The sequence below is a fragment of the Panthera onca genome, chromosome E1 (assembly GCF_046562875.1).
Source record: "Panthera onca isolate mPanOnc1 chromosome E1, mPanOnc1 haplotype 2, whole genome shotgun sequence".
NCBI lineage: Eukaryota > Metazoa > Chordata > Mammalia > Carnivora > Felidae > Panthera > Panthera onca.
Genome location: NC_138352.1, coordinates 34,787,241 through 34,809,220, shown reverse-complemented (window position 1 = coordinate 34,809,220; position 21,980 = coordinate 34,787,241). Strand labels below are relative to the sequence as shown.

Sequence of the window (21,980 nt, the reverse complement as noted above, 5' to 3'; positions counted from 1 at the left end):
CATGGGCAGGGAGGGCCTCTAGGCTGCTCTACTCCCATTTCCCCCTCCCCCCCCCCCCTTTCTAGCCAGAAGAGCTTGCAACAGGTGGGAGAAGCAGTGGTGAAACTTGACTCCTCCCTCCTACACCTCATGAGGCCTCAGAAGGGTCCACAAAATGGGGAAGTTTGAAGGGAACTGTCCCTGGCCAGAGGACCAGTCATGTAGGCATCACCTTCCAAGGTCCTCCCCTCTGCCTCTCAGCTTCCTATCCCACTCAGAGGGTACTCTGGGGACAGATGGGTCCGCAGATCCAAAGGGGGCCTATGGTGCCCCTTTGCCACCCAGGCCTAGGGCTCCCTCAGGAATCCTGCTGTCAGAGAGGACTGCCAGCCAGGCCTGAAGAAGGAAGTGATGGCAATGATGGCATTAAAACTCCTGTTATCAGCATCGCTATCCATGCTGCCATTTATGAAGCACCCACCACACCAGGGACTAGGCTCGGAGGAGCACTGTACCATTCCTAATCTTCACAGAACCCTTCAAAGCTGGGATTATCCCTTGTTTGCAACTCCAAAATCCAAAAGCCCCCTCCACCCCCTCTGCCCCAAACGATTTTTCACTTAACTATTTTGATCGCCAAAACTCTTTGTATTCTATCCCCCTGCAGTGTGAACATAGATTTTGCTATGAAAATATTTACCTTTGGTTAGAGGTTACTGCTCGTTATGTATGACATTCTAAAATACAGAAATTATGAACTTGCAAAATACTTCTGGCCCCAAGGGCTTCAGAGGGGGAATCAGACCTGTCCCATCCCCACTTGGCAGATGAAGGAAGGGTCAGCGATGGGACCATGCTGAGATCCCACAGAGGGTGAGTAGCCGGGGATGTGAACACGGGTCACCTGACTTCAGAAAGTCTCCTTCTCCCCTAGCACTGATCTGCTAAGACTTCGACCCTTGCTTGGGAATCTGGAGCCTTCGGCCAACACCACGCAGCCTGGGACCAGGCCCCAATCCCACACAGGAATGTGAAGGAACGGCAGCATGCTGGTTAGCAGGGCCCATCCCAGAGCAGGGGCCGCCACGGACTCTGGTGTTCAGTGAAGGAAAAGCCATGCAGCCCCACCACGGGCACAAGGCCAGGCCCAGCTTCTCAGTCATGCGGGCGGGTTGAGGAGGCTCGGGGAAGCTGGCTGCGAGGGTGCCTGGCCTTCCAACGAGGGTGGTGAGGGCGTGGGAGGTTAGTGATACACTCGGGTACCTCCTGCTGCACGTCAGGGGCTGGTGACTTGGACTGCGGCAATCCAGTCAGGTTCGACTTCGGGCCAGCGGAGCCCGGGTCCGCCAGCTCTTCCGGTGGGGCAGGGGAGCACTGCTTCTCCGGGATTCCAGGCTTGGCCGGGGAGCCTGGTTTCCCTGAGGAGCCTGGCTCCTGGCTGGAGGGCTTCTCCCCCTTCCCAGGAGACTGCCTGCCACGGGGCTTGTGGTCCTTGGCCCTGCCCCGAGACATCAGGCTCCGTAGACCCACAGAGAGCTCATCCTTGGCTGCCTCCTTCTTTGCTTCAGGCTTAGGTGGAGGAGGGGGAGGTGGAGGAGGTGGTGGCTTGGGACCAGGGGCCTTTTCTCCCCTCTTGCCTCGAGCTGGGTGCTCAGGGGACCTGATCCCTCTGCTTGAAGGCTCCTTGGCACTCCCAGGCTCCTCACCAGGCAGCACCTTGCTCACCACCTTCCTAACTGCGTTTGCCACTCTCTTCCGGGACAGGCCCTGGGCCTCCTCACTTGGGCCTTCTGCTGAGGCAGCCCCCAGGCCATTCATGGCGAGTGTGGGTGCAGGGCTCTTGGCTCTCTGGGAAGTCTCTGACGGTACAGGGCTGGTAGGAGGCTGAGGACTCCTAGATGGACCACTGCTGTCCTTTGAGCTGCCCTCTAGCTGCAGTCACACAAACACAGGTAGACATTAGCATCGGCCCTTGTGTCCCTGCCCACCCCATGCAGAGGAAGTGAGACCTCACGCCTAGCCCTGGATGGAACAGACCTTCCATTCGTCCATGTAAACAACACATAGCTCCAAGAGGCTACACCAGGAAGCCTTCATTCCATCTTCTAGATAGGACAATTGCATCTCAAAGTTTGGCTTCTCTCTCCCACAAAGCACAAGCAGGTACTGCAGTCACCTGCTGTCTATCCGTAGCCTTAGCACAGAGCTGTGAGATGCCAGCATACAGTGCCCGGAGGCCCATGAAATGTCTCAGAGTTACTGGCCGATGTCAGGGCAGCAACCAAGCCCCAGTCCAGGTGAGCCCACTCCCTCGCGGCCCAAACAACAGCAGAGATGGAGCATGGAGAGGTCAAACCACCAATTCCTGCCATCAATCCTGGGCCTCCCTCTGGGGCTTTCTGCCTTTGTGGTGTCCGGTCCTTCTATCACTGTGCTTTCTGGGCCATCAGACCCAGAACCTACCAATCCCAGCAGAAACAGTGGTTGGGGAGCAACTCCTGGCCCCTGGACATGCCAAGCTTCCTCCCTCCTGCTCCCCTGATTTGTGGCCATTGTCTACCCCTCACCCCACTCTCAGGGCTGCAGAAACCCAGTGCCGGCCAGGGGGGAAGCTTCTACCTCAGGCTGCTCTGTCAAGTCTCTACAGCTTTCCTCCTGCCACCTTCCCAAGGGCTGGAGGCGTCCTGGCTCCCAGGGTGTGTGTGCGCAGAGTAATAGGATGAAGAGGAGAGAGCTGGGGCCCACAAAGGGGAAAGCACTCAAGTGACCACAGATCCACTCTGCCCTGGAGCTGGGGCCCTGGCTCAGCCAGCCTCCCAGCCTCTGGCACCCGCCTGGAGCGTGTTGGCACACTTTGCCTAATGCGCCTACCCTCCCCCCAACACTGGTGGGAACTGTCTGCGGTCCCAAGGGACAGCCACTAGGAAAGCCAGGCTGCCTAATAGTAGGGCAGAGTTTCCTGCAAAGCCAGCCACGTTGCCTGGGGGAGCAAGGTCAACCTGGGGGCTCCTTGCTGATCCGGCAATGCCCTGCCACTAATGGGCTATGTTTGAGTCCCTGTTCCGCAAAACAATGACCTTGGTTCCAGGGTATACCTGGGCCCTGGGCTCTACAAGTCTGGCTGCCATAGCTGCTTGGATGCAGGAAGATACTCAGAGTGGGCAGACCTCTGGCACGTCCTGAACAGGGCTGACCCAAGCAACCTCAGTCCGGGCCTCAGCTACAGGGAGGCCCTGAGGCCGGGGTGGGGAGAGGAGGGCTTGAAGGTGCCTCTCCCTCAACCTCTTGGACCAAGAGTGCTCCATGGCATGCCAGGGCACTGCGGAGCTGGCTAGCAGCCCCGGCTGCCGGCTCCTGCTCCCTTCTCCGCCCTCTTCTGGCTCTCCTCCCAGCCCCCCGACTGAAGATGGTGACAATGGTGATGCTAACACACAGTGTTTATTATGTGCCGGGAAGTCTTCTAAGCACTTCACGTGTAATTTTCTGGAGTATCTGGATACTCCCGGGCCCCTCCCCAGCATATCTCAAGCACACCCCTTTGAAATCACTGGCTAACCTGGCAGGATTAATTACACATCAGGTGGAAGCCACAGAGTCTGGCTAATCAAACCTCCATCCAAGGAAGTGGGGGAACTGGGACAGGCACCATCTGGGGTAATGAAGCCCGGATCCGCTTTGTGACCCAGCTCTGCCCCAGGGCCCCCCGCACTCCTGCCCCCTGTGCCGACAGCGGCCCTCTCCTAACTACACGTCTCTAGACCTGGCTATTCTGGAACTGTCTCTCTTTTCTTGCTTGAAAAGAGTCCAGCTTTATTCAGGGTCTCTATCTCGAGGCAGAGTGACCTGGGGGAGAAGCTGGGGACACCAACCAGCCGGAGCCTGCCTCCAGGTCACCCGCACCAAGCAGCTGACGGGGTCTTGGGAAGAGACAAAACAGCTGTGGTGAAATCCCTCCCTGTGCCGGTCTTGTGTCACCAGAGCAGGACGAAGAGTCCCAACAGCTGAGCTCTCCTCTGGTGCTCCCCGGCCTAAGAGTTTGCCCGCCTAGGACTCTCCAGCCCCAGAGGGTCCAGAAAACCAGAGCTAAAGGTAGGAACTCAAGAGAGGGGCCGGGGGAGGTGTCCAAAGCGCCTCGGTGTTCCCATCTCCTTCGCGCACCCCAGAGGTTGGCATCACACATGCTGCGCTTTCTGCCCCTTTAGTGGCATTCCCTCTGGCCACCCAGAGACGAAGGGGCACCTGCCATGCCTGCCTGGTCCGCGGAACCGCCTCACGGACTAGGCGAAGGCAGGCAGGCACACCCACCCGGGCACACGCACCGGGGGCTCAGAGAAACACTTACAGCCCCTTCCTCCTTGCCAGGGGGGCCAGGCTTCGGCAGAGTTTTGTCCTCCTCTTTAACCTGAGGGAGCAGACAAAGAAGTCACTGGCAGGTCAGGGCGGGAAAGAGCATTAAAAGCACAGGAGGAAAACATCCGAGGGGCCCTCCCTCCCGAGCGGGCAGAGTTCCTGCGCATTTGGGAGTACTGGGGTGAGGGACATGAGCAATGGATACCCTGTGCTGCGGTCAAAACTGTCCAGTGACAGCTTCAAGAATGAATAGCGGGATCAAGTACCCTTGCCGTTGGCCACCAGTCACGTGGCCCACTTGGGCGGTCTGAAGAGTGCCATCATGGGCTTGGTTACAGGGTGGACAGAAAGGTCCAGCTAACTCAACCCATGCTCAACTGCAAGAGTCATTCTCAGCTCAGACGAGAAGTAGTCTGAATAAGAGGCTCCTGACCTAGTGACTAAGGAGGGAATAACCCCAGGGTGGGAGCCCTACTGGGCCAATGGAGGTAGAATGGGCGGCCCTTACCAGGCTGGCTCCAACTTGCTTTTAGGTCCCTGTGATCGCCCCTGGCCCAGAGCCTGAATGCCTTCCCAGCCACACAGCTGAGCTTGGACTGGGGACAGGAAATGGGGCAGAGGCAGGGAGGCCAGATATTTTGCCAACCTCAGACCCACAAAACTGCTAACCGTGCAGCTGAGGGAGGGAACCCCAAGGTTGGGGGCAGAATTTAGGAGAGATGCCTGAGCTCTGGCTGTTCTGGCCAGGAGGTTGGGCTCAGCCCAGAAGCTAGAGGGCAGGAGCAGAGTTGGGAAAAGCTCAGACAATGCCTCCTGGACTTCGTTTCTCTTCTTTCCCCAGTCACTTAGGACTATGGGAAAAAGGCAGGTCTGTGAGCAGCTCTACCCGTCTTCAACATGCCTTTCCTTCCGGGCACAGTGGGGTAAAAGCATTGGAAGGAGTCCTCAATTCCTGATGGAAAAGATCTTTAGGAATGTTTCCAGAATCATGTTAATTATCCCCCTGGGGGGAGGGGGAGTCTTTGGCTACTTTTGAGCTCTAATTAGCAGTGCCTAGGGGCACTGACCAGCATGATGGCCGCTGAAGTTTTAAAGCTGCAACTTGTCTACCGAGCTATTTTCAATGGGCTGAAGCTTCAAAGTTAGCTCACACTGTTACGGACAGGGGGGAAATGGCAATTATTCATCAGAGTGCACTCTACTACTTTAGAAATTGGGACTGGAGCAGATAAAGGGAAGGGAGGGGCTGGTGGAGAGAGGATGAGGAGGAGTGGGAGAGACTGGGTCTGCACCTGCTGCCCCCACCCCCGGTGCCTATCCCTCACACCACCCCACACCCCCAAGGTCACACCATGCATTAGCTCCTGGGCACACAGGTTAGGGGCGCAGCAAGTGTTCACAAACCACACAGACAAGCTCATTACTGCACGCGGTGCTATTAGCTTGGGCTCAGGGATGGCCCAGATTCCGAGTCCACTCCGTGTCCGCCACCGGCTCCAATTCTGTCCTCCCTCCAGTGATGCGAGCTTAGGACCCCAAGTGTCCCGCCCAAGTGGTGAGGCACTGGGGGAAACACTGGCTGCCCCCCGAAAGGTCTGGGACACTAGGCCCAGCTCTGAGCTCAGCTCTGGATTTAGCCTGAGGCTGACTCACGGCCTCCCCCACTGCCCCCCCAACCAAGGGCTCTGTCTGTTACAGGTCATTGCCCAGCTGGGGACTGTGCACAGCACAAAGGCACGCCCAGGTCGGCAGCCTGAATCACCCTCTGGAACCCAGGCAGCCAACTGGCCTGGCTCCCAACCCTTGGCTCCTTTCCTTCTACCCACCACAGTCCCCAGACCAGGGGGGACCCAGTTCCAGAAGCCTCAGAACCAACGCCATCCCCCGCGGCCCCCCACAGCGGCCCACGTTCCCAGCGGTGAGTCAGAGCAGCCCGTGGAGGGGGGGGAGGGGGGCAGATGGGAAGGGTGTGGGGTGGTTAACTTGGAGGGGCACCAGTGGGACAAAAGGCAGCTCAGCTTACCAGAGGTGGAGCTCAGAGAAGGAGCATGACTCAGCACAGAAGCCCATCCAGAGCAGAGCGATTCTCCCCAGTCCCCAAATACACGCTCATGCCCCAGTCTGTCTCTAGTTCCCCAAGCTCCCTTGCCCACAAGCCAGACTCCTGCCTGCACACACCATGCCAAGCACATAGGAAAAGCATAAGGATTTTGAGACCCAACTTTCCTTTTGCTCCCAGAAGGCGAACCTTGATGAAAAGGCCATGGTGCTGAAGGTAGCCTGCCCCCTGGGTCAGAGAAGACACAGGCAGGGTGGGCAGGGTCTCTCAGGAAATCGGAGTCTTCCTAAAGGCCACCACCTGCCAGGACAAACACTGTGGGCAACAGGGGACAGAGGGGAGGAAACGAAAGGGGAAAGATTACAGAGCTCAAAAGGTCAGAGGAGGAGTGAGGGATAAAGCACTGGGGGAAAGAGCTGGCAAGGTGGGGTACAGAACTTAGAACTTCCTGCCCTCGGGAGCTGTGTGTCCTTGAATAAGCCACCTCACCTCTCTGGGCTTCTCTATAGAATTAGGGTATGGACCAGTCTAGACAATGGCTGATGTCCTTTCCAGGTCTGCACCCTAGGAGTCTGGGTAAAGAGAGGCACTCAAGCCCTTAACTCAGTGAACCGACGTTACGGGCCTGTGAGGGCATTAACAAAGCTTCCCCAGGACTGCAGCAACTTTGGCTTTCTACCTGCAACACGCCATCACCAGCCTGGAGGAAGGGGACCTGGAGAATTGTAAAGCCACTTCACCTATGGGTGAGAAATTAGGACTGGTCCTCTTGAAAATCAACAGGCAGAATCTGCCTCAGCCCAGAGAGAGGCTTCGTTCAAAGAATCCATTCAGTTCAGTGGGGTTCAAGAACTCGTTTGTTCTTATTACTGCTTATCATGAATTAACAGTGAAAAATTGGAGAATTTTTTGTTTTCAGTTAATTGTTTTTATTTTCTTTATTATTTTTATTTTAAGTTTATTTATTTCGAGAGAGACAGAGACAGAGAGACAGGGAGAGGGAGAATGTGAGCAGGGAGGGGCAGAGAGAGAGGGAGAGAGAGAATCCCAAGCAGGCTCCTCACTGTGAGCACAGAGCCAGAAGCAAGGCTCGATCCCACAAACTGTGAGATCATGACCTGAGCCAAGATTAGGAGTCGGATGCCCAGCCAACTGAGCCACCCAGGCGCCCCACAATTAATTATTTTTAACTTGCTTTGTCGACTTGTCTCTTTTACTATCCAGTTCATATGCTAGATGTGAAGTTTAATTATTTAATTCATTTGTTCTTTGCTCTCCTGCTCAAGTTTTTCTATGTGTGCAGAGGGAAGTCCACTCATCCCAGGCTGTGAGGACACCAGTCCATTCACGCCCGGGCCTGTTCCTCTCTATCAGCTCTTCCTTAGAAATATCACTCTAGGCACAAAGATGGGGTTCTCCGCAGAGGAAATTCTCTCTGTGGCTTTTGTAAGGAACTGCCTGAATATTTCTCCTTTCTTCCTTATCACTGGATTTTAAGATTTGCTTAGAATCCAAAAAACCTGTCTTTAGCCAATACGTAACAGATGAGGAACTCAACCCCAAAGACGGAGGCAATGTCTCCATCACAGTCACTGCCAGATCTGGGAACAAACCCTGACCTGCTCCCTCGTGGGACTTCAGCCATTTCTTTTGTTTTGTTTTTTAAATTTTTTTTTTTAATGTTTACTTTTGAGAGAGAGACAGAGTGCAAGCAGGGGAGGGGCAGGAGAGAGGGAGACACAGAATCCAAAGTAGGCTCCAGAGTCTGAGCTGTCAGCACAGGGCTGGACGCAGGGCTTGAACTCACAAACCACGACGAGATCATGACTCGAGCCAAAGTCAGACGCTTAATCAACGGAGACACCCAGGTGCCCCAACTGCAGCCATTTCTGACATCATTAATTATTGAATATGGAACACCTACCCTAATGAGATAGGCCCTGTAAAAGTATTTAACACATTAAAAAAAAAAATGTTTATTTATTTTTGAGAGAGAGCACAAGTGCGGAAGGGGCAGAGAAAGAAAGACACAGGATTCTAAGCAGGCTCTGCCTATCAGCAGAGAGGCCAACACTGGGCTTGAATCCACAAACCATGAGATCATGCCCTGAGCCAAAAGTTGGACGCTCAACCGACTGAGCCACCCAGGTGCCCCTTTAACACATATTTTTACTCTTATTTATTTATTTTAAAGTTTATTTATTTTATTTTGAGAGAGAGAGAGAGAGAGAGGGAGAGAGCACGTGGGAAGAGCAGAGAAAGAGGGAAAGAGAGAGAACACCAAGCAGGTCCCTAGAGCCCGATACAAGGCTTAAACCTGCGAACCATGAGATCGTGACCCAAGCCGAAACCGAGTCAGACGCTTAACCGACTGAGGCACCCAGGAACCCAAATGTATTTTTAAATATAAGTCTTACAACAGCCTCATGACATCAGTCTCATTTTACTAATGAGGAAGAAGACTCAGAATGAGATTAAGTCACAAAGCCATTCAGTGGTGGAGCTGAGATTTGAACCCAAGGTGCTCTGAGTGCAAGGCCCATGCTGCTCCCTGAGAGGCCTACCTTTGGCCCTGGCTTAGGCAGGATCCGAGGGGCTGAGTCATCCTGGTGTATGTACTGTGTCGGTGTCAGTGTTCAGGAGGTCTGGATCAAGCTAAAGCATGGATGGACAGGGAGGGCACTAGCGTTCCAGGTGCCCAAACAGAGTTTCTAGACTTGCAAAGGGAGACCCCAGCCACGATCCTGCCCCTCTGAGGCTCTGACCACCTCCCCGACTACTCTCTCTGGCACTTCTGGCTTCTTCCGTTGAGGGAAGGGAAGAGAAACCAATGCTCACGGAATACTTGCTAGGAGCCAGGCACAGTGGCAGTTGCTTCATACTGTCTCCTTATTTAATCCTCTCAACAGCCCACTTTTTAGATAAGGAAATAGAGAGGGTAAGTACCTGGCTGAGGGCCCCAAAGTCAGTAAGTGGCGGCCCTGGGATTCGCAAGCAGGTTGTGCGCCTACAACGTTCCCTGGACTGTGGTTTCTTCGCGGACGCAAACTCTATTCTACCCATCATACTGTGGGTGCTTAATAAATAAATGTTGGCTGCACGGCAGTCCTGCAACGGGGGATCTTTGGCCAACTTCTTATTCCCATCTGGTTTCTTCCCTCAACTGTAAACTATGGAGAATAACACTTGCCAATCCTGATTCCCAGGGACGAGGGCAAAACAAGAGAGGCAAAATCTCTAAACTGAGCAACAATTAATAGATCGTATACACTCAATGCCGTGGGGTGGAAGGGGAGGGCAGGGGCACTCTGAAATTGCTTAGTAGCTCTTTGGCAAGCAACAACAGCCATAAAATGCATCATCCTCTGGCCCTAGCCACCCCATCTAAGGAAGGTATAAGCAATAAGTCGATTTAAAGAAAGGAAGAGAAAGAAAAAACACCCACAAACCCATGCAGAGACTTTTAAAGAAGCACTCTGTATACCAGCCCCCAGTTGGCAATAACTCAAATGCCCAGAGTTAGGGAAGGGTTGGCTAAACTACGATACTTAGGTACAATGCGCCATTATGTTGCCACTTAAACTAACAAATACATGATCAATGTGACCATAGGGAAAACTCCACCTAAAATAATATCAATCAAAGCAACTAGAACCTAAATAGTATGCAAACAGGCATCATCACAATCTTGTAAATTAGACACAATGGAGACATTTGGTATTTATTCTGTTATGTATTTGTTACTTACTGTTTATTTCTATTGTAAAGATGGCTAAATAGTCAATAAAAAAGAAAAAGCAGAGGAGATAATAGCTGAAAGCATTTGTTGTCAAAGAGGAGAAATCCAAGAGATGTGCTGAGGGACCCATCTATGCTCAGCCTGGGAAGGCTTCCAACACCCAGGGGGCTGGACCAGGCTGCATTTTACCCTCTGCATGGACCTGCGAAGGCCATCAGCCCTTAACTTACCATCCTCTGTGCCCCTCACAGGGAGGAATGGGGGCACAAATGCCCCCAGGAGAATCTTTCCACCTCCGCCCAGGCTCCCCATGGGCATGTAATACCCAGCCTGAGAAAACGCATCGAGGTCAAGTGTCCATGCAGATATCCCCACACTGGGAGCCCCCAAGGGCAGTGGGAAGAGAAAGAGGAGATCCTGCTGTCTGTGACCTAGGGAACTTGCACATTTGGAGAAGAAAGAGGCATGGCATCCTCCTCTGTCTCCTTTCCCACTCTGAGGAGCAAAGAGTAGCTCTCCGGAGACCCTCTCGCTACCAATCCCACCCTAGCACCTACTTATCTAAGAACGAGAGGGAGGATGAGGGCATGGGGAAGAAAGAACAGTAGTAAGAGTAATAACAGTTAACCTTTACTGAGCATGTACTAAGTGCCAGGTACCGTGCTGAATCCTTTTCGTGCACTATCTCATTTAACCCCTACAGTATTCCTCTGAAGTAGACAGTAGTATGATTCTTACTTTACAGATGAGCAAAAGGAAGCTCAGAAATGACACGGCCAAGGCCTCATGGCAGCGAGTCGCAAATCAGAACTCACACCCAGGTCCGTCCTCCAGCAAGAACCTCCCAGGCTCACTTTAAGGGATGGAAGCAAGCCCTGCCCCCACCTCCCTTGATTCACCTGCATCGTTGAGCTTCCGTGACATCATCTGCCAGAATAACAGCTGGGGTAGAAAGCAGGGGTTTCCAGAGATGACCTGCCCTTCCACTGTGACCCAAACAAGCTTTGCACAGAGCTGCTTGAGAGGAGCGAGGCCCCTCTGGGGAGTGGCCTGAAGGCCATGCTGCCAGCCAAAGGAGGAGGGGGAGAAGAGCTTGGCAGGGACACCCTGGCCCCTTTGGTCCAGCCTCCAGTGAGAGCCCTCCCCCACCCCAGGGCGGAACAGAAAGCAGCCGAGCGCCTGCAGTCACTACCGGCCAGCCCGGAGGAAGCAGGTGCACTGGAATGGCTTCCTGCTGCCACTGCAGTTGCAGAAGGGCCTGGGTTTCCTCCTCCAACGGCCGGACCTGCTGGAGGCCTCCCTTCCCTGGGGACACTCGCTGCCCCTCTGCGGAGCCTTTTGCCGTCTGTCTCACCATCGTCACACATGGCCCCAAATCTTCAACATGGTGCTGGTGGCCTGGGGACCCAGGCTGGGGTGGTGTGGGGAGGAAGCTAGGGCAGGAAGCACCCACCTCTCAGGGTGAGGAGTCTCTGTGGCCCCACCCCAGCTACCCACACACACCTCAGCACTGGTACCAGTTGTGTGGCTGGGGCGAGGCAGTCCTTGGGCACAGGGAGATACGAATGCCCATGGGCACATCTCAGGCTCTGGGCACACCACCGCACTGGGCCAGCCCACACACTGCCAACTGCTGACACGACTAAAAACCTGACCCTTGGTGGCCGGGAGGGGTGGCGCTGGGGGAACGGAACGACTGGGAGGCAGCTATGTCTGCCTCACTGGCTTTTTTAAGGAACTTACTCTTCTGGAGTAATCTCTGCTTGAAAGAGACCTACAGACAGTCAGGGCATCCCCGAGATGCCATCTGCGCCCCTTCCGAGTGTCCGATCCACAGAAATGCAGAAGGCCACGCTGAGTCCACTGGTGGCCGTCCGGACAACTCCAAGAACCACCCCTCTCCAGCGCCTTTCTCTTGTCTACCAGGAGGAAGAAGGGTGGAAGGCTAAGCTGGCAACACAAAGCAGGGAACAAGACTTCCCAGTGTCTAAGAAGGTACTGGGGTTCCAGACCTCGGAAGAAAATAGCGTTCCAAGGAACGAAGGCCTCCAGCACTAATGGTTTGTGGGGAAGGCGTGTCACAGCCTGTGGACAAGCTGATGCAGTCCCAGGACACTGAGGTTTAGAAAATGGTGCCCCCTCCAAAACTCCTAAAGTCATGAGTCAGACCCAGGAGGGCCTTGCCTCTGAGGTGTTGTGAGGCTGCCTGGGCTGGATAATTCCCTCCCCACCAAGAAGCTGGGAGAGGAGCCCCAAGGCAGCAGCCCCCCCCCCCCCCCCGCCCCACCTCCTTCAGCCACATCTGGGGAAATAACAAAAAGGCTCCTCCTTTCATAAATGAGGAACAAGCATGAGAAGCCTAGGACGTTTCCGGGGTTGGGGGGTCAGAGGGACACTCACCCGCATGGCCTGGCCTGGAGCAACCCGGAGCTAGGAGTCTCCTCTCTGATGCTGCTCCGTTAGCTTCTCAAAATAGCACTGGCTGCAGCCCCGCCCCTGTTCCCCTCCCTCTCTCCAGGCCCCTCCCGTCCGGAGCTGCCCAACCCTGGCCGGTTGGTTGTCGTCGGTTGGAAGGACTGAGTGGCCACCAGGACTGCAGGTACCAGGTATGCTGGGATGGAGAGGGTGATACAGTGTGGGGAAGGGGCAGAGGAGGCGATTAGAGTGAGGGCACAGGTAGGGGGCAGGCAGTGTTGGAGGGTTAGGGGCAAGCGACAGGGAGGGTGGGACTTTCCTACTGACACACACCCGGGCTCCCGGACAGCTGAGCTGATATGGCCCCTAAAAATAGCAGAGGAATTTGAGACCTGCAGCCCCCGGCCCCACAGGCCAGGAATGAGACAAGCACATTTGCGTACACACACACACACACACACACACACACACACACACACCATCATGCATGAACACTCAATCACAGCACAGTGTTCTTGAGAACACACAAATCATAGGCTCACCCCAGCCATCTAATTACTGCAGCAGAGGCCAAGAAAACCACTAACGTCATATCCAATCCAACACACAGGGCCTGCTGCACACTGTGCCCAAACAGCAGCCACGCAGCCATCCTGTAAAGTCCCACAGGAGTAGAGACCCACGCGATCAGTCTGAGGCTCACTGTCGCTGCCTGGCTGTAAATACACTGGGGACTGAGTGCAGGAATCAACTGTACTCTCTGTGTGCACATCCCTCACCCCACACAGCCAGAGACTGCGCAGGCACGGAGGAGGGTGTGGTGGGTGGGCCTTAGCCCTGCAGGCAGAGGAAATCGTGGGTGTCTGGCCAATGAGCAAGGGCTGCCGGTGAAAAGCCAGGGCTCCTCATGAAGAGGGACTCTGGCCCTGGTCTTTGGTTAGTGCCACAGGATGCCCAGACCAGGGCTGGGAACTTCCAAGAGGCTGAAATGGGAGCTGGGGGCCGTTCGGAAGGAGCCAACGACAGGCCTTTTGAAGCTGTCAGCTCTGCAGAAAAAAGGAAGCTTGTCTCCAGGAAAAAAAAAAAAAAGGGTGGGGTGGGGTGGGGGTGCTGGGAAGGTCTGGAACAGAGCCGTCACCTAACCAGTGTCCAACCAGAGTGGCTGGAGACCCCAGGCCTGCCACCCCGGCCAGTCTCGTGTGCCCAGTGGGTCCTGTAAACAGCATGGCTTTCTCTGTGCAAAGGTTGGTGAGCACCAGCCGGGAGGACAAAAGCCTGCTCTGCCTCCTCCCTGTCACACACTGTACAAGCGGAGTCACCCACGGCCATGAGGGCGTGGGGCTGGTGCCTCTGCTTTCTAGGGACTGCTTGCTGTGTCTTCCCAGGGAGATCATCTGGCCCTATTGGGGCATGTGCTGTGTTAGAGATCTTCACATCCCCTAGGCTTTCTTGACATATTGGTGCCAAGTGGGGCTGCAGACTGAAATCCCCCGTGGGACTCTGAGAATATCGATGCCTGAATCCCACCCTTTCCTCCTAGTTTCTGATTTAATCGGCCCGGGAGGGAGGCCTGGACACTAGGATTTTTAAAAGTTCCCCCAAGTGATTCTTACATGCAGCTGAGGCTGAGAACTGCTCAATCTGAAAGCAGCATAAGGCCTGATGCAGAGGTTCCCTGTCGTTCAATCACTGAGTGCGTGGGAGTGCCTGGGTGGCTCGGGGGCTTGAGCATCCAACTGCAGCTCAGGCCATCTCTCAGTTTGTGAGTTCGAGCCCCACGTCAGGCTTGCTGCTGTCAGCACAGAACCCGCTTCAGATCCTCGGTCCCCCTCTCTCTCCACCCCTCCCCTGCTTGTGCTTGCCCTCAAAAATAAAATAAACATGTAAAAAAATCACCGAGGGCATAAATGGATGAATGAATGAACAACTTAGCTGTGTGGCCACAGCCAAGTGACTTCTAAGGCCCTCACCTGCAAAACAAAGGTTCTGCCCACAGTGACTCTTTTACATAGTCAGTTGGAGACTGGGGAAGTCTCAGTAAGTGAAAGGGTTTGTCTCTCGGGGTGCCTCAGTTGGTTAAGCATCCGACTTCATTTGGCTCAGGTCATGATCTCATGGTTCATGGGTTCAAGCCCTGTGTCGGGCTCTGAGCCTGGAGCCTTCTCTGGATTCTGTTTCTCCCTCTCTCTCTGCCCCTCCCCTGCTCACACTCTGTCTCCCTTTCTCTCAAAAGTAAATAAAAATATAAAAATAAAGAAGGGGTTTTTTCTCAAAGTGTGGTCCCCAGACCAGCGGCATCAGCATCACCTAGGAACTTGTTAGATATGTAAATTTTTGGGCCCCGCTCAAGACCTACTGAATCAAAAACTCTGGATATGTGGCCCAGCACTTGTGTTTTAACCAGCCCTCCAGGTGATTCTGAGAAGCACTGTTTTAAAGGAATTATTCATGGGGCGCCTGGGTGGCTCACTCAGGTAAGCGTCCGACTTCAGTTCAGGTCATGATCTCACGGTTCATGGGTTTGAGCCCTGCGTCGGGCTCTATGCTGACAGCACGGAGCCTACTTTGGATTCTGTGTCTCCCTCTTTCTCTGCCCCTCCCCTGCTCACAGTCTCTCTCAAAAATAAATATTAAAAAAAATAATAATATGGGAATGCAAGCTGGTGCAGCCACTCTGGAAAACAGTATGGAGGTGCCTCAAAAAACTAAAAATAGAACTACCCTACGACCCAGCAATTGCACTACTAGGCATTTATCCACAGGATACAGGTGTGCTGTTTCGAAGGACACAGGCACCCCCATGTTTATAGCAGCACCATCAACAATAGCCAAAGTATGGAAAGAGCCCAAATGTCCCTCGATGGATGAATGGATGAAGAAGATGTGGTGTATATATATATACAATGGAGTATTACTCGGCAATCAAGAAGAATGAAATCTTGCCATTTGCAACTACGTGGATGGAACTGGAGGGTATTATGCTCAGTGAAATCAGCCAGTCAGAGAAAGACAACAATCACATGACTTCACTCATATGAGGACTTTAAGAGACAAAACAGATGAACATAAGGAAAGGGACACAAAAATAATATAAAAACAGGGAGGGGGACAAAACAGAAGAGACTCATAAATATGGAGAACAAACTGAGGGTTACTGGAGGGATTGTGGGAGGGGGGATGGGCTAAATGGGTCAGGGGCACTAAGGAATCTACTCCTGAAATCATTGTTGCACTATATGCTAACTAATTTGGATATAAATTTCAAAAATAAAAAATAAAATTAAAATAAAAAATGAAATAAAATAAAATAATAATAATAAAAATAAAGGAATTCTTCATGGTGTACCATGGTCAATAGTGAGACTTCCAGAGCCAGCCTGCCTGGTTCAATCTTGGCTTGTCCATCTGGTGAGCTATACAATTTAACCCTGTGCTTTGATTTCTTCACCTGTACAAGGAGGGAAAATAATTGTACCCACCACACAGGGTTATTGTAGGCATTAAGTGAGTTACTGCTTGCAAAGCTCTAGGAACAGTGTCTAACACATAAGTTTAAAAATTTTTTTTTTAATGTTTATTAAAGACAGAGAGAGACAGAGCATGAACGGGAGAGGGTCAGAGAGAGGGAGACACAGAATCTGAAGCAGGCTCCAGGCTCCGAGCTGTCAGCCCAGAGCCCGACGCGGGGCTCGAACTCACGGACCGTGAGATCATGACCTGAGCCGAAGTCGGACGCCCAACTGACTGAGCCACCCAGGCGCCCCCTAACACATAAGTTTTAAATAAACTTATTGAAAAAAAAAAAGTTTGCAATAGTTTTAACTATTGTTCTCTATCTGTGATCACTAGCGGGGAGAAAAGAAAAGCATCCCAAGCAAAATTTCCAGGTAACTGATGACTATTCCCTTTAAGGCACAAAATGCTTTCTATTTTGAGTAGTTTCCTAAATTCTACTGCTATCTGTAATCATACAAATACACATTTTATAGATTCTTAAGAATAACACTCTGAACCCATCTCAAACATCTCAAACTCTGAGCTCCCTCTCTCGAATCCAATCCGTTTCCATCTTGTACGGAAGGGCACATCATCCCCACTGTGATGACTCCTGACTTCCCGGCTGGGCCCCTGTCCTACCAATGTCCCTGGCCACTCACAAAGGGCACCAACCCTGTCCTGGGTACAGCAGTCAGCCTGCGGCCTCGCTCCGCACCCATGTTAGGAAGGCCAGATGCCCTTTGTGTCCATATGCTTGCTTTTTAGTTCTTTTGTCCCTTACCCTGTCAGGCCATCAGCTGTCACTCTGCCTGTCAGCATGCCTGTCCCCAACAGTCTCACTTCCTTCTAACAAACAGTTTCTGCCAAAACTAGATAATCTAGAAAACTAGACAACCATGCCTGATATGAAAGAGCCCAGAGCAGAGCAAACGGAATACCAGAGACCACTCTCCTGTGAGGGAAGGTCTGAGTTTTCCCACGCATTCTAGAGGGTCTTCTAGGCCCACCTTCCATTCAGCAGCACTCTGGAAGATGACTTCTGGGAGACTGAGGTGTCACTTTACCCTCAGAGTCTTGTTCTGAATTGTTAGAAACCACGTGTTGATCACTCCTCTTTTCTGCTCGGATGACGAGATGCTGTCAGTTCTGTCTGTGAGCTGACTCGTGTTACTGATGGAGATCATCTCGGAGCAGGGACAAGGGCAGACCTCTTCAGAGGGAAACCTGAGGCCCTGGCAACCCATTCAGCTTCACACACAGCCACAACCAGTCTCTCTGATGCCCAAAGGTCAGTGCTGCCTCCCGGCCTGGCCCACTCTGCATAAGCCTACCCTATGACTCCAGGGGGCCACACAGTCACTCCCACAGCCAGCCAGCCCACCCCAGACCCCTTGGCCTGCCTCCTTCCCCTTTCTCCCTCTCCCCAGCACTCCTTGCTCTCACTCTCTTAGGCAGATCTTCCCAGGGTCCCCTGCCTTCATCACCACCAGAGCATTTACTTGTAAATGCCTTTCTACCTTGCCGAACCCTCCCATCTGTCAAGGTCCATCTTGAGTCTCACCTCCTTCACAAAGCCCTCCCCAGACCCCAGGGCCTGCATGGTGACAATGTGCAAAGAGCACACACTTCCAGCCAGGCACACCTAGGTGTGCTGAATCCCAGCTCGGCCTCTTTCTCACTGTCTGACCTAAGGGAAAGTGAAACTCAGCTTCTTAGAGTTTCCACTTTTTTGCCTTAGAATAGTATACCTCCCTTATGGGGTTGTTCTGAGAATTAAAAAAAAAAAAAAAAATAGGGGCACCTGGGTGGCTCAGTCAGTTAAGTGTCTGACTTCAGCTCAGGTCATGATCTCATGGTTGATGTGTTCGAGCCCTGCATCGGGCTCTGTGCTGACAGCTAGGAGCCTGGAGCCTGCTTCAGATTCTGTGTCTCCCTCTCTGTCTGCTCCTTCCCCACTCATGCTCTGTCTCTCAAAAAATAAATAAACATTAAAAAAAAAGTTAAAAAAAATAGTAGGGGTGCCTGGGTGGCTCAGTTGGTTAAGCATCTGACTTCAGCTCAGGTCATGATCTCATCATTCATCAGTTCAAGCCCTGCATCAGGCTCTCTGCTGACAGCGCACGGCCTGCTTCGGCTCCTCCATCCCCCTCTCTCTCTGCCCCTCCCCCTCCTCAAAAATAAACAAACGTTAAAAAAAAAAAAAGTACATATAAATCACCTGGCATTGTGCCTGGCAAATTGCAGGCAGTGATTAAATTATTTTCAAAACCACAGTACTGTCTACACCTAAATATCACCATGTACATAGGGTGGTTCTTCAATCTACTCAATATGGTGCTCTGCGAGATACAATGGAACCTACATAGATACTACAGGGGTTAGATTCTAAAGCCAGCCTGTAAGGCAAACATAGAATATAGTCAAAAGTAATCTTGAAAATCCCTTTAATTGTTCTCAAAGTATAGTACACAATGTTTTGTATATTCCATGTATCTGCAGGAAAACAGATACATGCACAGCCTATGACAAAAAGAAATACACAAAATACATGTTTCCATTTTAGATTACAGTCAGCACAGAGCTGAGCTGTCAATGCAGAGCCTGATGCAGGGCTCGAACTCACCAACTGTGAGATCATGACCTGAGCTGAAGTTGGATGCTTAACCGACTGAGCCACCCAGGCACCCCTGGAATTTACTAAAGTTTAATGTGTATATGCCACAACTACACAGTGTAAACTAATATTTTGAATGGTAATCTATCTGTGGTTATGGTTCAGTTTTCTCTCCCTGGACAGCAGGGACCATTTCCTCCTTCTTTTTAGATCTCCCGCCGGCACTAGGCACACAGTAGGTGTTCGATAAGTATCCACTGGATTTAACTCACTGACGTGAAAGGTGCTGGTGAAATACACCTGGTAGAACACAATAGGGAAAAAAGGGATATCCAGATAGAGTAACAACTTCAAGGACTCTGCTTTCCGTGGGGGGGTGAGTGAAAGGTCCTTGGCTCTGTTACTGGTGCTGGGCCAGACGCAGAGCAGCGGGAGCAGGGGTGGGGGGACCAGGCTACCCAGGAGGCTCTGAGGAGCAAAGGAAGCCATTCAGGCTTTCAACTAGCAATTACTTGTAATACCTCAAGGTGAACACTGTGGGGAAGCACGATGCCTGCTTCTTTTTCTGTCTCTTCACAGCTAGACTGTGAGCTTCCTAAGGCAGAGGTGATATGTGTGTTGTTCATTGTTAGGTCCCTTGCACCTACCTAGTGCTTGGTACATAACTGAGCGAGTGATTGCAACAAGAGAAAGCAGACATAGTTCCTGACCTCAACAAACATACAGACCAGAAGAAGAGATAACAAATGTACCCAAACAATTATAATTCAATCTAGAATCTGCTCAACGCTCCAACAGGACCGTGGATAATGTTCTAGGAAAATTCAGAGGCAGAGACCTTTTCCTGTTGGGGAGTTAGGCAGACAGCTTAGGGGCAGCTTGGGGCTGGGCCGTGAAAGATAGAAGAAAATCTGTAATGTGGAGGTGAGGGAGGAAGAGAATTTCAGGGTAAAGGAGTAGAATAAGAGAAGGCAAGGAGTTGGGAAAACAGACAGTAAGTTTGGATGAAGTGTAGGACACACATAGGTAAACGATGAGAGACAAAGCTGGAAAGGTAGGTGAGGCCAGATCAAGAAGCCCCATCTGCCACAGTAGACAGGCATTCTTTCAGCTGCCCACTGTCCACTCCTCCAACCTCTGAATACAGCACCCTAATTTTCCCTTGGGGACCTACCCTAGCATATGACTTGAGTCTGGCCGATGAGTGTATCATTTCCCCAGACTATAGGGATTGGTTTGTGGAAGGCATGTGAACCCAATCAGTATCAAGGACATATCACGAAAGTTTGGGATTACTGAGTCACACACTTCTTTTCCCACAAGACCTGAACCTGGTGCTGTGCCATTTTGTCACCACTTGTCTGAGGATGGAGCCAGTATGGAAGATGAACTGAGAGACAGAAAAGGCCTGGGTCCTGTTTAAGTCTCTAGGTAAGACTGAGCCTATAGCCAGTTCTACCCCCTGCATATTTCAGATGTTTGAGCCCATGCATTTCTTCATTTTAAACCAGGTCAGCTGGGCTCTGTCACTTGCAACTCAAAGGGCTGTACCTGAGGAAAAAAGTAAGGTAAGCGGCATAAGGACAAAGCAGACACATACTGAGCACTAGCCATGAGTCAGGGACAGTGTTACTCGTTTTCTTCACAAAACTCTGGGAGGTGAGGGCTGCAAAAGAGGAACTGCAGGCTGGGAAAGTAAGGCTTACAGCGGTTAAATAACTTGCCCAAAACCACACAGATAGTGATTGGCAAGGCCGGGGTGAGCCATTCCGACTCCAGAGCCAGCTCCTTGCACTCTGTCTCCTGCCTGGAAAACAGTAGGAGTCACAGCAGGTTTCTGGAGAGAGAAGGGGCATGATCAAACTGTGTTTTATGAATGCTGATCTAACAGAAGGATGCTGGGAAGCAAAAGAGGCTGAAAGCTGAAAGACCATTGGAAGTCAAGGTGAGGGCCAGAAGAAAGATGGGCAGAGGGTTGCCCTGTTCTGGCAGTGGATGGGGAAGAGAGGGTGATTCGAGACAGAGACTTGGTGGCTACAGGGGAGGATGGGAAATGGGCATGAAGTTGACAGGAGGGGTTGGGAAGAAGATCTAAAGCCTCCAAGGTTTCAAGCTGTCAAGATTTCAAAAGAACAGCGTGAAGCCACTGTCCAAAAACAGTAATGTCCGATGGAGGCTGATTTAGAGGGAGATAGCTTGAAAAACACTGGGCCTGAGGTTCTATTTAACACCCTAAAATAATACTCATCTGACCCTATTTGCCTCTCTAGTTCTTTAAACCAAAACTCCTGGGGTGCCTGGGTGGCTCAGTCGGTAAGGCGTCTGACTTCCGCTCAGGTCATGGTCTTGCGGTTTGTGAGTTTGAGCCCCGCACGGCGCTCTGTGCTGACAGCTCAGAGCCTGGAGCCTGCTTCGGATTCTGTGTCTTCCCCTCTCTCTGCCCCTCCCATGGTCATGCTCTGTCTCTGTCTCTCAATAATAAATAAATGTTAAAGAAAATAAATTAAAAAAAAACTCCTTTAAAAGAAAAGTCTATAAACCCTATCTCCAAGTAGATAGTTATCAAGTAGATAGTTATCTCCAAGCTTGTATTATTACTAATTTGCAAGGTATAAAATGTCATTAATAGAACTTATTTAGCCCCTCAGTAAGGGGGCATGCACGTTTCAAGCACTCAGCCCTTAGAGCTGGAGGGGACCAGCCTCTTGGGGGAGGAGGGCTCTCCATCACTCCAGGGACACCCCAGAGAGCAGTTTCAGAGTTCCTCAGCACCAGTGCCTTCTCTCTCCTGGAAAGGATGATCTTTTATTTTTAAAGTGTGTGTGTGTGTGTGTGTGTGTGTGTGTGTGTAACAAATGGCTTCTCTTTTATGAAATAACAGTGTTAGTAGGCAGTGCCTGGTAGTCTCTGAAGTACGAATTTTTTTTGAAATTTTACTAGACGTCAATGATGAGTGGATCCCAAAGTGGAAGAGGACAGAACCCCTTTAAGAACAGGGATGGCCACAGGGACGGCAAGGAGCACTGAGAAGTGTAACCTGAAGTGGGGAAAGGTGCAGGGCTGGGCCCAGACACTGCTGCCCTCCAGGTGGTCGTGGCTGGTGGGAGCCCCAGGTCCCCGCCACACTGGGCCCGCGCTTCCCGGCCCAGCCCAGCCCAGCCGCCGGCAGACGCAGGGGCGGAGCCGGGGGAGGGGCCAGGCCCCATACCAGTGCACATGCGCACATGCATCCAGAGCCCCGGGACGCACCCGCCCTGCAGCGCCTCCAGAGACCGGCAGAGGGCGGCCTCCCCCTTCTCGCCAGCCCTTGCTGCCGAAGCCGCGGG

The 21,980-nt window shown here is 52.2% G+C and overlaps 1 protein-coding gene and 2 long non-coding RNA genes across 24 annotated transcripts in view; 2 read left to right on the top strand and 1 right to left on the bottom strand.

The window, feature by feature from the left end:
• Nucleotides 1–21,980, bottom strand: part of MYO18A (myosin XVIIIA) — a 102,875-nt gene that overhangs the window by 53,127 nt on the left and 27,768 nt on the right. The window contains exons 1-4 of one of the 22 annotated variants that reach the window (XM_081791201.1): nucleotides 12,528–12,642; nucleotides 6,547–6,703; nucleotides 4,322–4,372; nucleotides 1,243–1,911 (exon numbers count right to left, since the gene is read on the bottom strand). The exons of 19 other annotated variants lie outside the window; for them this stretch is intronic. In XM_081791201.1, the coding sequence (XP_081647327.1) occupies nucleotides 1,243–1,911; nucleotides 4,322–4,372; nucleotides 6,547–6,594 (768 nt within the window). In that variant the 5' untranslated portion in view covers nucleotides 6,595–6,703; nucleotides 12,528–12,642. Of the gene's footprint in view, nucleotides 1–1,242; nucleotides 1,912–4,321; nucleotides 4,373–6,546; nucleotides 6,704–12,527; nucleotides 12,643–21,980 lie in introns of those variants that run through there. 2 more of the 22 variants (XM_081791202.1, XM_060646850.3) reach the window with 2 other exon arrangements.
• LOC132688086 (uncharacterized) lies at nucleotides 5,349–7,293 on the top strand. The gene is made up of 2 exons (XR_009614408.3): nucleotides 5,349–6,247; nucleotides 6,944–7,293. It is a non-coding gene; the product is annotated as an uncharacterized LOC132688086 (long non-coding RNA).
• On the top strand, nucleotides 12,684–20,330 carry LOC132688084 (uncharacterized). Its single transcript, XR_013552049.2, has 3 exons — nucleotides 12,684–12,733; nucleotides 17,175–17,328; nucleotides 19,978–20,330. It is a non-coding gene; the product is annotated as an uncharacterized LOC132688084 (long non-coding RNA).